Source organism: Etheostoma spectabile, chromosome 16 (assembly GCF_008692095.1).
Source record: "Etheostoma spectabile isolate EspeVRDwgs_2016 chromosome 16, UIUC_Espe_1.0, whole genome shotgun sequence".
NCBI lineage: Eukaryota > Metazoa > Chordata > Actinopteri > Perciformes > Percidae > Etheostoma > Etheostoma spectabile.
The window spans coordinates 13,808,190-13,820,897 of record NC_045748.1 but is presented as its reverse complement, the minus strand read 5'-3'; the positions used below and the strand labels follow the sequence as shown (position 1 = coordinate 13,820,897).

The 12,708-nt window shown below is 38.6% G+C and overlaps 1 protein-coding gene and 1 long non-coding RNA gene across 2 annotated transcripts in view; one reads left to right on the top strand and one right to left on the bottom strand.

Annotated features, from left to right (window-relative positions):
* The window catches only part of LOC116704342 (uncharacterized), a 15,282-nt gene extending 12,834 nt beyond the window's left edge, over positions 1 to 2,448 (top strand). The window contains exon 3 of the long non-coding RNA XR_004335658.1: positions 2,433 to 2,448. This is a non-coding gene — a long non-coding RNA (uncharacterized LOC116704342). The remainder of the gene's footprint in view (positions 1 to 2,432) is intronic.
* The window catches only part of lamc3 (laminin, gamma 3), a 98,990-nt gene that overhangs the window by 68,742 nt on the left and 17,540 nt on the right, over positions 1 to 12,708 (bottom strand). The window contains exons 3-4 of the mRNA XM_032539737.1: positions 5,903 to 6,033; positions 3,258 to 3,424 (exon numbers count right to left, since the gene is read on the bottom strand). Coding sequence (XP_032395628.1) covers positions 3,258 to 3,424; positions 5,903 to 6,033 — 298 coding nt within the window. The remainder of the gene's footprint in view (positions 1 to 3,257; positions 3,425 to 5,902; positions 6,034 to 12,708) is intronic.

Here is a 12,708-nt window from a genome sequence, read left to right as displayed (position 1 = left end):
GATGTAGAAGTAGCCTACACTGTAAGTCAGTCGTAGGCTATACAGTGGAGTTGCATATTAAGTGGTTTGAGGTCCTTCTGTAAGTCATTTGGGGTACAATTTGGTTTTGATGAATTCTACAAGCAGAAATAACACAGGCGAAGTAAACGCCTGTTCAAAAAGTACACATTTTCAACGGGCACTGAACTAGTATCTTAAAATACAATAACCACAATTGACAGGCGGCTGTATACAGTGAGCAGAGTATATGCTACTATGATATTAGAGATACTTTTTATCTGGAAGTCAGGATAAATAGATACTGAATAGAAATATAAAGAAACCATACTGTATCACTAAAGTACGTTGATGTGTCATAGTGTGTGGGAGACTAATTTGCCTAATTGACCAAAGCATTATACTCACACTCCATTAAGGGTCCCCAATGGGGTTATTTTAACGTGTTTGCATTATGGTGCTTGTTGTACCATCCGGCATTCTGCTTGATGTATATTGTCGGTGACCTAACACTACATTATGATATATCTTGTTCTGACATGCAGAACCTTTGAGAAATTTGATTCTTGATTCCTATGCTTTGCAGACATGCATTAACACATACTGCAGTGACTGAGATAAGCACTTTGATTTTCCAGGATATCTGTATGTGGTATGAGGCTGCAGGTTTATTATTTAAAATTAGACAACTACAAATTTGAGTAGTACGTTTCAGATCCTTGCAGTTAGATTTATTGCATGGACTGCCACAAAAGTGTGATTTACAGTTGAATATTTGAAGAGGCAAAAAGACACCAATGCAGAAAGTAGTTGGTTTTCTGTCACATTGTGTTTATTTTGTAAAGTTCAGGTTTAATCATACATTTTTTTATTTTTTTTATCTTGGGTTCCAAGTTTTTTTTACTTCCCAAAAGGTCATGAGTTGGTTTTAGTTTATTATCCCTGCTAGAGGATCATTTGATAAAATATAGCTTGAAAGAGACACTTGACATTTTTGCCAGATTTGTAAGAAATTGTCAGCTTCCATCAGCAGCTATAGCAGTCATTGTAAATAGCCAACACAATTGCACTGCACGTGTTTTGACTTACCACCACCTTTCAAAATGTCTTTTTTGTGCCACAATAATAGGAGTCGATGTTGCAAAGTGCTTGTGAATTAGGTGCTGCCTTTTATTTGCATGAGTGCGTCTTACATAACTATCTCTGTCAGGTTCTGTTGTTGTTGTGTTGTCAATTGTTGCTGCACTGTGCTTGACTGAAATGTTTTGAAGAATTGCAATTACATTAATTATAATACCTATTTACATTCTTTGAAACATTCATTACAGTTTTGATCATTTTAGATTTTCTGTGTAAAGTACTGTTAGTTATGTACATTCTTTTACATCCACACTATTATAACATATGCAAATTAGCTTTACATTATTTTTAAACAACACTGCTGTTTTTCTTGGAAGGAAAGATGAGCATAATAAAGAAAATAAAACTTTTTCCCATTTTTATTCCAATCACAGATCTTCATCAGCTGCTAGGTTATGGATTTAATAATTATATACACAAGGTATGTGACATACAAGACCTATCTGGTGCTCTGTTAATATATTTACATCAACAGAAACAGCACACATATGAAATGTATTGACGTTCAGCAAATTGACGCATGCTCTAAAAATAACGTTGTACGTGACTTTACTTTGCTTTATGCTTTTTTTCTCAGTTCCTGCAAAGCCAAAGATCCTGTTCCTTTTATTCGATTCAGCCGGGTATATTCTGACAATTCCCCTTATCCCTTTTAGCTTTTTTCAGAGTAGTCTAAAATTACATGCAGCAAGAGCAGTCTTACACTACAAATTGTGCTGAGGCTGCTCCCCAAACTTAATATCAGGTATAACAAATGGTCTCAGCCCCCTCAAGCCCACAAATGTTTCACACCTTATACCTCTGACAGCTCAGCCTCCAAGTGTTAGCATGAAGACATCTCTCCCATTAAATAACAAGTACAGGGGGGGGACATCTGGACATTGTTTTACCTCTTGGTTGTGACAAACGTGGACAAAATAACAGCATGTGTACACTGTATGCAGTTTCTAATTGTACAATAACAGCACAGCAATATACATGAGAAAAATTATATAATTTTATAAAGCAGTTCTTATCAAAACTGTATTGAAACTTTTCATCTATGCTAAATGTTTTATAATACCCATTATTGCTTCTTTTGTGGTTTAAATGAGACTTTGTTTAACGGCGGTTATCCTTAAAGCATTTTATGTTAAAAGATTTATCAAAAAACAAACAAAAATACGAAATCTCATTGAGATTTTACTCCTCACGTAGTGATCGAGACCTTTCTAAAGTTGAGATGGGCAGTCAAAAACCTGTGTTGACTGCCCATTCTGACTTGTAAACAGTAGAAATGCAGTTGTTCTTGTAAGTTTGTTTTAATTACCTTGATGATAATGTGTCACCAGCATAAAAAACTGTGTCACGGAGAGAATTTTAAGGCAAAATGAGTTTTTTGCAAGCTAGAGATGTGCAATTACACTGAGCATTCATTTTTATGTTTCCACATTCTGTGTCTCTTTTGATTAAGTTGGGAGCAGTATTCTATTTAAGACGCTATCTGCTTGGAACCAAGAGTAAGAGTAATTAAAACAAGCTTGCTGCTTAATAGAATTCGGCAAAAAAACAAATACAATTTGTGAGTCACTCTCTTTTATGGGTTTAATCCCTTAGCCAATTACAATTCATCCTCTACAACACTCCGAAGGAAGGGGGGGGGGGGGGGGGGGGGGGGGGGGACGACTATATGTGCATACAAATAAAGCATGTGTATTCCCACACACAGATATCCACAGGACCTGAAGAAGCGGAACCCACATCTTCCAAGGAGCCAATATCATTTTACGGTGATATGGTGGCTGACAATTAAATGCTGAAAGAAGCTGGGTTCAACATAATAACATACCATTCAATTTACAGCATAATAAGAATCAATGAGTTTCAATTTCTATGAATACTTAATTGCCATATTGATTGTCATTATCTACTCGCTCACAAGGCAAATGCAAAAGCTGCACGAGAGGAAATCATTTTAAGTTATGGTATATTGGGGGTTGATGGTGAGGTGGTGCACTGATGGATTTTATGGGACCTTTGACAGCCTGAACTTGTCACCTTTATTCAACACCTCCCTGTGGATTCTGCACGAGGCTGCACCCAGTGGGCTTGTGACAGAGGAACAGCAGCAGGCTACTCACTCAAACACTCATTGGCAGAGTCTCCAGTGGCCCTGGCCCAGGGTCTGTCCTGGTAAAAGGGGTGACATCTCTGGCAGTCATCTCCAACAGTGTGATGTTGGCAGGAACAGACCAGGCCCAGATGTTCCTCATCAACACACTCACTGGCGTGACCGTTACACTTACATCTGAGGGAAACACAGACAGATTGTTTTGTAAAGGAAGGACTCAAGTGTAGACATACTTATGCACACAGTGAAGGGAGTAGAAGCCAGAGGAGAGGGGAAAGTGAGATGGTATTTCCACTGAAAGGAGTTGTCACTTCCTATTATATTTCACGGGCATAAACATGGCTTGAAATGAGGTGGGGTTTTAATTTCAATTCAGGAACTGCTCTGTTCAACTGTGCTAATACGCTCACACTGTCGAAGAGAACAACAGCAAGCATGTATCTCTGTGAGTATTAGTGTGTGCATTTGTGTTAAATGTTTACCTATGTGCATTGATATTTGTTTTTTATCTTTATGTGTGCACAAAATAAAAGTCTTTTATATTTTTTAAAGTAGATAATAATAATCAAGAGACAAATGGGATTTATTGAGTCAATTTTCATAACAAGATAACTAATATCTGCAGATTTCCTTTCTCCCTGCATTTGGAAAGCCTATCAATTCCTCTGAAGCACGGTGGCAGCTAAGCCCTCCTGTGCGTAATATTTCCTGGCAGTGTTGGCGGATTTTGTCAAGTGGCTGTGATAGGGGACAGGGACTTGTCGCTGAGTGGCAGGCTCTGTCAAATTTAGCCAGCTGTCCCGGATCCAGATGTATGCTTGCCTGAGGCTCAGAACCAGTTATTTCTGTTGTTGCTGAGATGACAACAACCCAGTGACTCCAAAGTGCTTCCAATCCAGATATATAGATCTTTCTGCTAGAATCAACGTGAGCTGCTGATCATTCTAACTGAATGTGTCATGAGGGAGGTGACCTGAACTGTACAGGCAGCAAATGTGCAGTCCAAAAATAATGACGTGCAATATAGTCCTCATGGTAAAGTGCTAATATTATGCTTTTTGGCTTTTAACCTTTCTGTTGTTGTGTTATTTATTTTTGTGTGCATGTAATAGGTTTACAAAGTGAAAAAGCCCAAAGTCCCCCACAAAGTGACTTAGCATCTCCAAACAGAAATGACTGTTCACAAACTGCTCCAAACAACACTATTGTAGTCCAGCCTTTACTTTGTAACATGTTATAATGCTCACCTAGCTGCTAGCATAGCACTGCCTCATACTCTGCTTCTGAATGGCTAGTAGTCCTTACCTAGTTACTGCACATATGCAAATCCCTACAAAGATGGAACAGAAGTGAGATGCCTCACTCTGTAGCTAAAACAGAGAGCTCAACACACAGGGTGAAAAGAAGAGCTGAAGCAATGTGCAGTACAACAAAAATATGGTGTTTTTTTGAAAATTAAACATGTAAAGCTTTATTCTGATATAACCTCTAAAATACAATTATGAACCTGAAAATTAGCACAATATGAGCACTTTAAAATGAATGAAAATACGCATGAACAGCATTTTTCATATATATGGATTGTTGCCACCACAATTCTAGCACTTTTATTGTTGTAGCAGTGTAACTTTGGTTATGGTTGCATTGATATTCTTTATAAATCACGAGGACTCTTTTACAGCATCTGTAAGTAGGACTGGCCAACTTTGCGAGGTGTAGCACGGAGGTGTAAAGGCATGTGTACTCATACAGAAATCACAAGGCTAACATGTTGTCATGTGGGTCTCTCCCCCAGGTGTTGAGGCATTGGCAGGTAATTTCTCCTGTCGCTGCAGTGATCCAAAGTGTTTATGACATGTGTCAGATCAAATTTATATTCTATCTGAAGGCTTCATCTCATACTTAATCGTCTACTTCTATCTGAGTCTGGTCCTTGGCACCACGTCCTCTCTCATTACTTTGAGTAATAAACCAAAAGAAGTGGATGGAGGATGGAGGATTATCTTGGTTTATTCTCACCCGATGGCAACTTGACAGACAGCAAGATGTTTTTGCTAATAGTTTAGCAAACAGCGTTTTAGGATGAGTTATTGATTGTTAGTCTTGCTTTGGGAAACAAACAAGATGCACGTGCTACAAAACAACCCTGTCCCCTGAATTTAATGTTGATATACAACATGTGCATATTCAATTGTGTTTTGAAGGAAAGGTAACACTGAAGGGATAATATTATTTATAAACCCAAGAAAGACATTTTATTTGAAGCGCGACTACAAACTTTTCACACTAAATGTATCTGAAAACATTGTGGTATGGGTAAATAATTAAAAAAGTCAAAGCTAACTTGAAGAACCACATTGGACATGGTGAATTCAATACCTAACCAAAACCATATTTTTACCGAACCTTAATCAATTGTTTTAAGAGCCTAATTCTAACAATATATAGATTTAGTATATAAACCCTTGGCTTTGGCCTCAAAACATGTGCTCTGTATGCCCAACCACCCACCCCTACCTCCTCAAGCTTCTGAGATTTCATTTGGTGTTTGGTTTAAACAGTATAAAGTGACAAAGAACATTTAACATTTCAGAAAGAGTGTTGACTATGCAGGTTGACATTATCCTGGATGGCACATGTTCTGGTGTCTCTTACCTGCCACCTACAGAGAAATCAGAGATGGCATAGAAGTACGAGCGCAACACTTTAGCGTCCTTGAAGAACTCATCTCCAAAAGTGTTAAGCCTGTCCAAAGAGATGAGCAGGTCAGTGGCTGTTACCCATTCCTGGAAAAGAAAAAAAGGTAGAAGAAAGGTCCAACAGGGTGAAAAAGATGTTACTTTTTTATGTCATCCATTTTAGTCAGCGTCTTGGCTGCTGCCACTCTTGGTAGGTATAAGGGAGCACACAGGAAGTAAGAAGGTGAAGAACACAAACTGTGGTTTAGTTGAGAGAGGGAAGAGGTGCAAGGATAAAATATGACAGCAAAAGTTGACAGAGCAAACAAAATTTAAATGGAGAGTTGGTGGATCAAGGAAAGGAGAAGAGGTGAGGGTGTAATGGCAGAGGACAGAGCAGATGTAATGGGGAAATAATGAGCATGGTGTAGGGAAAATGAGTTGAAACGGGTGAAGAAGGAAGGGGATTAATGGTGACAAAAGCTAAAATATGAAAATAAAACATGAGAGACACTGCGGTACTACTTCAGTTTAATGGATGACACCTGGCAAAGCTCCCATCCCTGATATGATTTAAGCTCCTCTGTTTGAGCCCACTGCAAAGGTAAAGGCAGGATAAAGCAAGAGTGGGAGAAGACAGTGAAGAGGGATAACACAAACAGAGAAAAAAGCAAACGGGAAGTGCAATAGTGGGGTGGAAGATAAAAGTGAGGCCAGGTAAAGGGAGAACCAATGACATGAGGAATCCCTCACTCGCTGACAGAACCAACTTTAAAACAAATAGCTAAAGCGAAACTTTCTGTCTGTTTCTTGGCTGGTTTGGGACTCTGTGGCAGTCCTGAAAAAGCTGTTATGCTGTACGTTTTGAAGCATTCTCCCTAGAGATGTCTTTGAAGAGTGGCAATGGGAGGGAAGGAGATTGGAACGGATGGGCCTCAAACTAAAAACATGCGTGATAAGTTCATTCATTTATGCTCTTCTCAGACACTACAGCTCGCCTTTGTAGTGCTAAAACCCATCAGGTACCACATATTGGATAGGACTCAGGCTAGGCCTATTTTAGCCTATTAAGTAGTACAAATTGTGTATACTTTACTTATCATTTACTGCATACTGTACATTGTTATCATCTAGTAAAGTTTACCATGTATACCATACCAGCTTTACCATGCCTGTAACATTGCTCTACGTGATTTTGTACAAACACTGACGTTTCCCAGAGGATGAGTCCTACTGACTTTGGTGATCCCCTGACTTTACGTCTATGGCCACCAGCATGTTGACATATTTGGCTTTTAGTGAAATATGTTGACAACTACTACATGTATTTTCATGAAATTTGGTACAGGCACATGTATCCATGGAGCCCAAGGATGAATTGTAATCATTTTGGTGATCCCCTGATTGTTGATCAAGCACCACTATCAGGTCAAATGCACACTAACAGACTAAAGTACAACGACAAACCTGGTAAATATGACCTTCTTTACGTCAAAATCATGGCACAGCTGCAGTGCAGATTTGCTAATGTTAGCGTGCTAGCATATTGAACTAAGATGGTGAACATGGTAAACATTATGTGATTATTGTCAGCATGTTAGCATGCAGGTATTAGCATTTAGCTAAACACAGTGCAGCCTCACAGAGCCAGTAGCACAGCTGTAGAATCTGAGTCTTGATTCAGACTGATTTCCTAAGTCTTGTTTATATATTTTTGTAGACGGTACAGCTGTTACCATAGATGCAATTAAAAGCAGAGAACCATTCTGAAAATGAATAGCACATTAAGGGACTTCAACATTGCAATAAGGAAAGGTTTTGGCAGCCTACTCTGTTCTTAAATCTTCTGTTTGAGCCATTAGGAGCATTGTCAAACTCAACAATACAGAGAAAAGAACAAAGAAGATGACAGAAACCAATGGACAATACCTCTCTGTAAATCTCTGAAGACATTAAAGTTTATAGGATGGTAATTAATAGACTAATAAGCGCGTGGATAGCTGGTAGTCCTTAAAGCTGCCTCAGCAGAATCAGTTTAGTACCTAATGTGCATTAAGATAATGTAACAACAATGTAATTCTTTAACTTCATAGTCATTACCATGTAAGAAAAAGCATTACTCTTTGTTCAGCAAGTGAAGAAAGTGGCCTAATTGGTAACTAGCAAGAGATATCACAAAGATGACACTACTGAGCCCTCTGAGGCTCTCTTCACAGGTAGGCTACCTAATGTGATCTCTCTCAATTTAAAATTGCCTGAGCAGCACTACAGTAAAAGTTTAGAACTAAGTTCTCTTTAAAAGAGATGCTTCTTAGGGGCTTTCTTCTTCTGTCAGCACAGACACCATCCTCCTGTTTCAAAGAAAAAGGGTCCTGGGATTCAGACCACCTGCTTGGCCCATGCCTGCAGTCCTAAGAGACATCCTGCTGGGGCATCAAGAGGTCATAGCCCCTTATTGGAACATCTGGTGTGAATATACTACACATGTGTTCCTGATTTAATTAACCCTATCATGGATGGTGTCAGAATTACTACTGGACTTGTGCCACCTGTGTGTTAGCTTTGTCAGTAAACTTACTTTTTAGAGTTTTATTCAGCGTGTACAAATCTCAAATTAACAAGTCATTTTAAAGTGATTTTTAGTGACATTTTTTGTTATCTTAACTAGGCCAGCTGGTGGTTACATTTCAGCAAAATTCTAACTATTGTTCAATCATAACTCATCTCACCTTTAGTGTTCTTACCTAAAATGCCCTCTCATTTTAGCCTATACCTTGTCTCTTTATTTTTCTTTCTCTCCCTCTGCCAGCCTTATCTCTGCACTCCTCCGCCAGCTGGAGTGCACTTCAGGATTTCCAGACAGTTCTGTGCCTTAGCAGTCATTTTTTATTTTGCAGTAACCGTAACTACAGTGGTTCAGTATTGAGTGCAGTTGGCTGGCGTGCTATTGTTCCAGCCCTTGCTTATCGACTTTGCCCCTGCTTGACATGTCTTCACTGGCTAATGGGGTTTGGAAGACACTGAGTAACTCCTGATGCACTGCAGTTCCTAGGGAAAACAGATGCTCATTCTTCATTTTGTTTTACCTGTACATGACATGATTTTCATTTATGGTTTATGAGGTGAGCTGTTGGGTTTAACATGGGAAACCTAGCTGCAAGGTGACAAGTTAAGGTAAAACAACTACAATGGGCTATAAGGTCAAGAAAACGGAGAGGAAAATTATAAATTAATTATGCTTACAAAATACAAATTATCTTTGAATGCTTATCTTGTCTACCTTTCCATCCATGCTCTACTTGTCTAGTATCAGATTATTTTAGAGCGTACTCTCCTGGCATATAGTGAAATAAGCACAGCGTTTCAGTTATATACTACATCCTGCCGCAGTTTGGGAAACTTAAAAAAAAACAAAAAAGTGATAAAATCTCAAGTGAAGCTCAATGTCTCCTATAAATAACAAGGTGAGGACGTAACGAACATGACCTGCTTTTTTATTAAATTAGTAAATAAGTGAGTAACGCAAAGTGATGATCACTAATGTTAAAATGCATTAAATTCACACCTCTTTTAATGAGGGGCCATTCTGAACACTGGTACTGCATTGCAATTGTGTCCAACATCCAGCTCTTGTGCTTAATCACGCACATAGATGATAACGTGTTTCAAGATAATTCCAACAAAATTGGCAAAATAAAGTTGCAAAAGAGAAGACAGAAGACTGCTTTAAGAGTGCAACATTAGCATTTTAAAGTTCTTACACACCATACAAGTAAATACTCCCTTCCATTTATCATAGAGTCCGAGACCATTATCATATGGGAGAGTTATTAGTTATGCTTGGATAAACAGTGCTAACTGTGTAAGGATAAGCATACATAGTTCCAAATATCACTTACTGCACTGTAAGGAAGCAGTTTCTTAGGGTTAATTAGTAGTCAGCCCATTACGTATTATTTGTGCAAACTACAGCAAAAGCTTAATTAACTTTGATTCTCACTCCCATGGAATTTAGGCTCACAATGCTACAATAATGCTGACTTAGGGATAGGCTAAGGCGTTGAGAGTGGCAATGAGCCAGTCCTTTGCTTAAGACAATAACGGTCTAATGATCAAGTGAGCAGGTGCATAAGTACATAGACATGTACAGAAACGATTGACGATATAAAACACTGTTTTTAGAGTGTATTTCTGCTTAAGGGCTCATAACCTTCACCCTTACCTCTAAAATATCTCGTCTCTTTCCCCCTGTCTGTCTCTTCTACTGTTTTCTCTACATGTCTGTCTTCTTCCCCTTTCTTTCTGTTTCAGTCCATTTCCTTGAACTCTGAAACCTCTGGCTGAAGGCAGTGGCGGAAAGGAGAGCAGTGTCCCTCTTTCTAAAGTTAATAACTTTTTAAATTTAATTGCTTAAGTTCACTGTGGCCTCAATATGTATTTCTCCCCCTTTTACTCATTGTCATTCAATGCTGGAGCTCCAATTTTCCACACAGCTTTCTGGGGAGAGAGGGAGAGAGGGAGAGGGGGAGAGAGAGAGAGAGAGAGAGAGAGAGAGAAAGGGGAAGTTGGACTGGTTGCAGGAGAGACAAACCGTTTTAATGGATGACTGAACAAATTAAATTAGAATTCAAAAAGCAGCTTTCATCTTCTGCATGATTATTGAAAAAAGAGAGCTTTACAAACTTGACAACAGAGCCCTCTTTGAAGTGAGCCATTACTTGAGAGAAAACATCTAAAAAGCTCTGTTACAAGGTGAGTATTGTTTATTCCAAATTAAAATAATTTGGGAATTAAAATAAACCACATTAGATCACTGGTATAACACAGCACTACATTTATGCTGATGACACATACGCAAAAAAACACCTGTTAGTTTACATGTCTCCAGATGTTTGCTTTTCAATGTAATGTTGCTTTGACCTCTCAAAATGACATGGAGATATATTTTAAAAGCAGCAGTTGAAGTGTGTGAAGTCTCTATATTGAAACTACGTGCTCGTCAGACTGAGGCACAAGCGGTAAATCTGCAAAGGGATTAAAATGCTAATAAAACAGGCAGGATGCAATTCCTGTTTTAAGCCTCATGAAATATGCATGGTGCTGTATGAGCCATATGCAGAGGAAACGGCACGCTGACACGCCACAGAGACGAACAGAGCTCATGTTATGCTCTGTCGACGATCTGTATCTAAAGACTGTATTTTTAACCCCTGACACAAACGCCTGATCTCACTGCAAGAAAAGAAAATTGATACATTTAATTTCCACGAAGAGAAATCCTTTAAGTGATCTGTCCACACTAATTAAAAGCATCTTGAAAATATATGTTCATCAGAGAAGTGGCTTTTTTAGTCTTGATTTAATATCCCTCTGTGCAACTACACACTTGAAATTTAAAATGCATCCCTTTTTTATGGTCAACACTGTACCATATTTTGTCTACAGAGTTTGTCTATAGAGTCTACAGTGTCCGTCAGACGGACAAAATACGGTAGGCTATGTCCTCTTTTGTACCTCCGAGGTATGATTTTACTGCATTAGCTGGATCACTGCTCATTTCTATAGAAAGACAATATTGCTACAAACGACGTAGAAAAACTACATAATAATTGCTTGGGCCATTTACTCTGATTACATCAACTTCCTGAACAAACACATTCAGCCTGAGCAACGGCATTCACAAAATCAGAGGCTTGTTTTATAAATGTGTTTTTCATAGAGGCTAATCAGTGTACAATCACAACACTGATAGTTTTCCTACTTCTCTTCCGTTTGCGTGAGCCTTCTGCGGGGTTTGCTTTATGAGGAATAATAAAACAGTTCAATACCAGACACATAACCGCAGGGTATTAAGAGTGTTCTTTAGCTCTTTTACCTCAATACAATGTGAGAAAAGCTACAACAGCTACAATATGTGGTCATCACATAAGGAAATTTAAAATTTAAAATTGAAAGAATGGATGCATAAATTGGTGCCAAAAATGTGACCCTTATCTGATGCTCTTTTTTTAACCATTAAACTATATTAGCAATACAAACATTTCCCAGTCAGCCATTGTCACCTGTTAATGGCAATGTAATCATATTCACATAAGGTTTGACATAATGAAGAGGTATCTGAAGCCAAAGGACTTTTCAGGGAGCGTGATAGATTGCTGCCAGTGTTCTATTTAGCAAGACTGCCAGACTTATAGGCAACCGATGTGCACTTGATATGTGGACTAACATAATAATAAGATTCACAAGAACATATTGATACTGCGACATAATTAAAAACATCATATGGTTTTCTTGGAGTTCTGTATTCAACAAGACTAAGCAATGGTTAGGCATAGTAGCACCTTGAGCTAAATGCTAACATCAGCATACTAACATGCTGACAATGCTATCATGCAGATCTATTCTATATCGCAACGTTCCACTTCCACCATTGCTTCCTTTGCCGCCTGAAATTCGGCCAGATGTCACTCTTTATGGCTGGATGTATGTTACCTTCCGCTTTCTTTGTGTTGGAATTTTAAACTCTGGTCAATTTATGAGGACTATGGTTAACTGCTCCTCAGATCTCTGCAGGGTAAATCCAAGACAGCTAGCTAGACTATCTGTACAATCTGAGTTTTCTGTTGCACAACTAAAACAACCTTTGAATTTATGCGTTCTATCAAAACAAGTTCCTTCCCGGGGAATTATGCAGTGGCACAGGGGTGCCGTCCGCCGCTTAGCGTCACCCAAGACGATTGTGATTGATTCAAAGAAATACCAATAAACCAGAGCACATTTTTC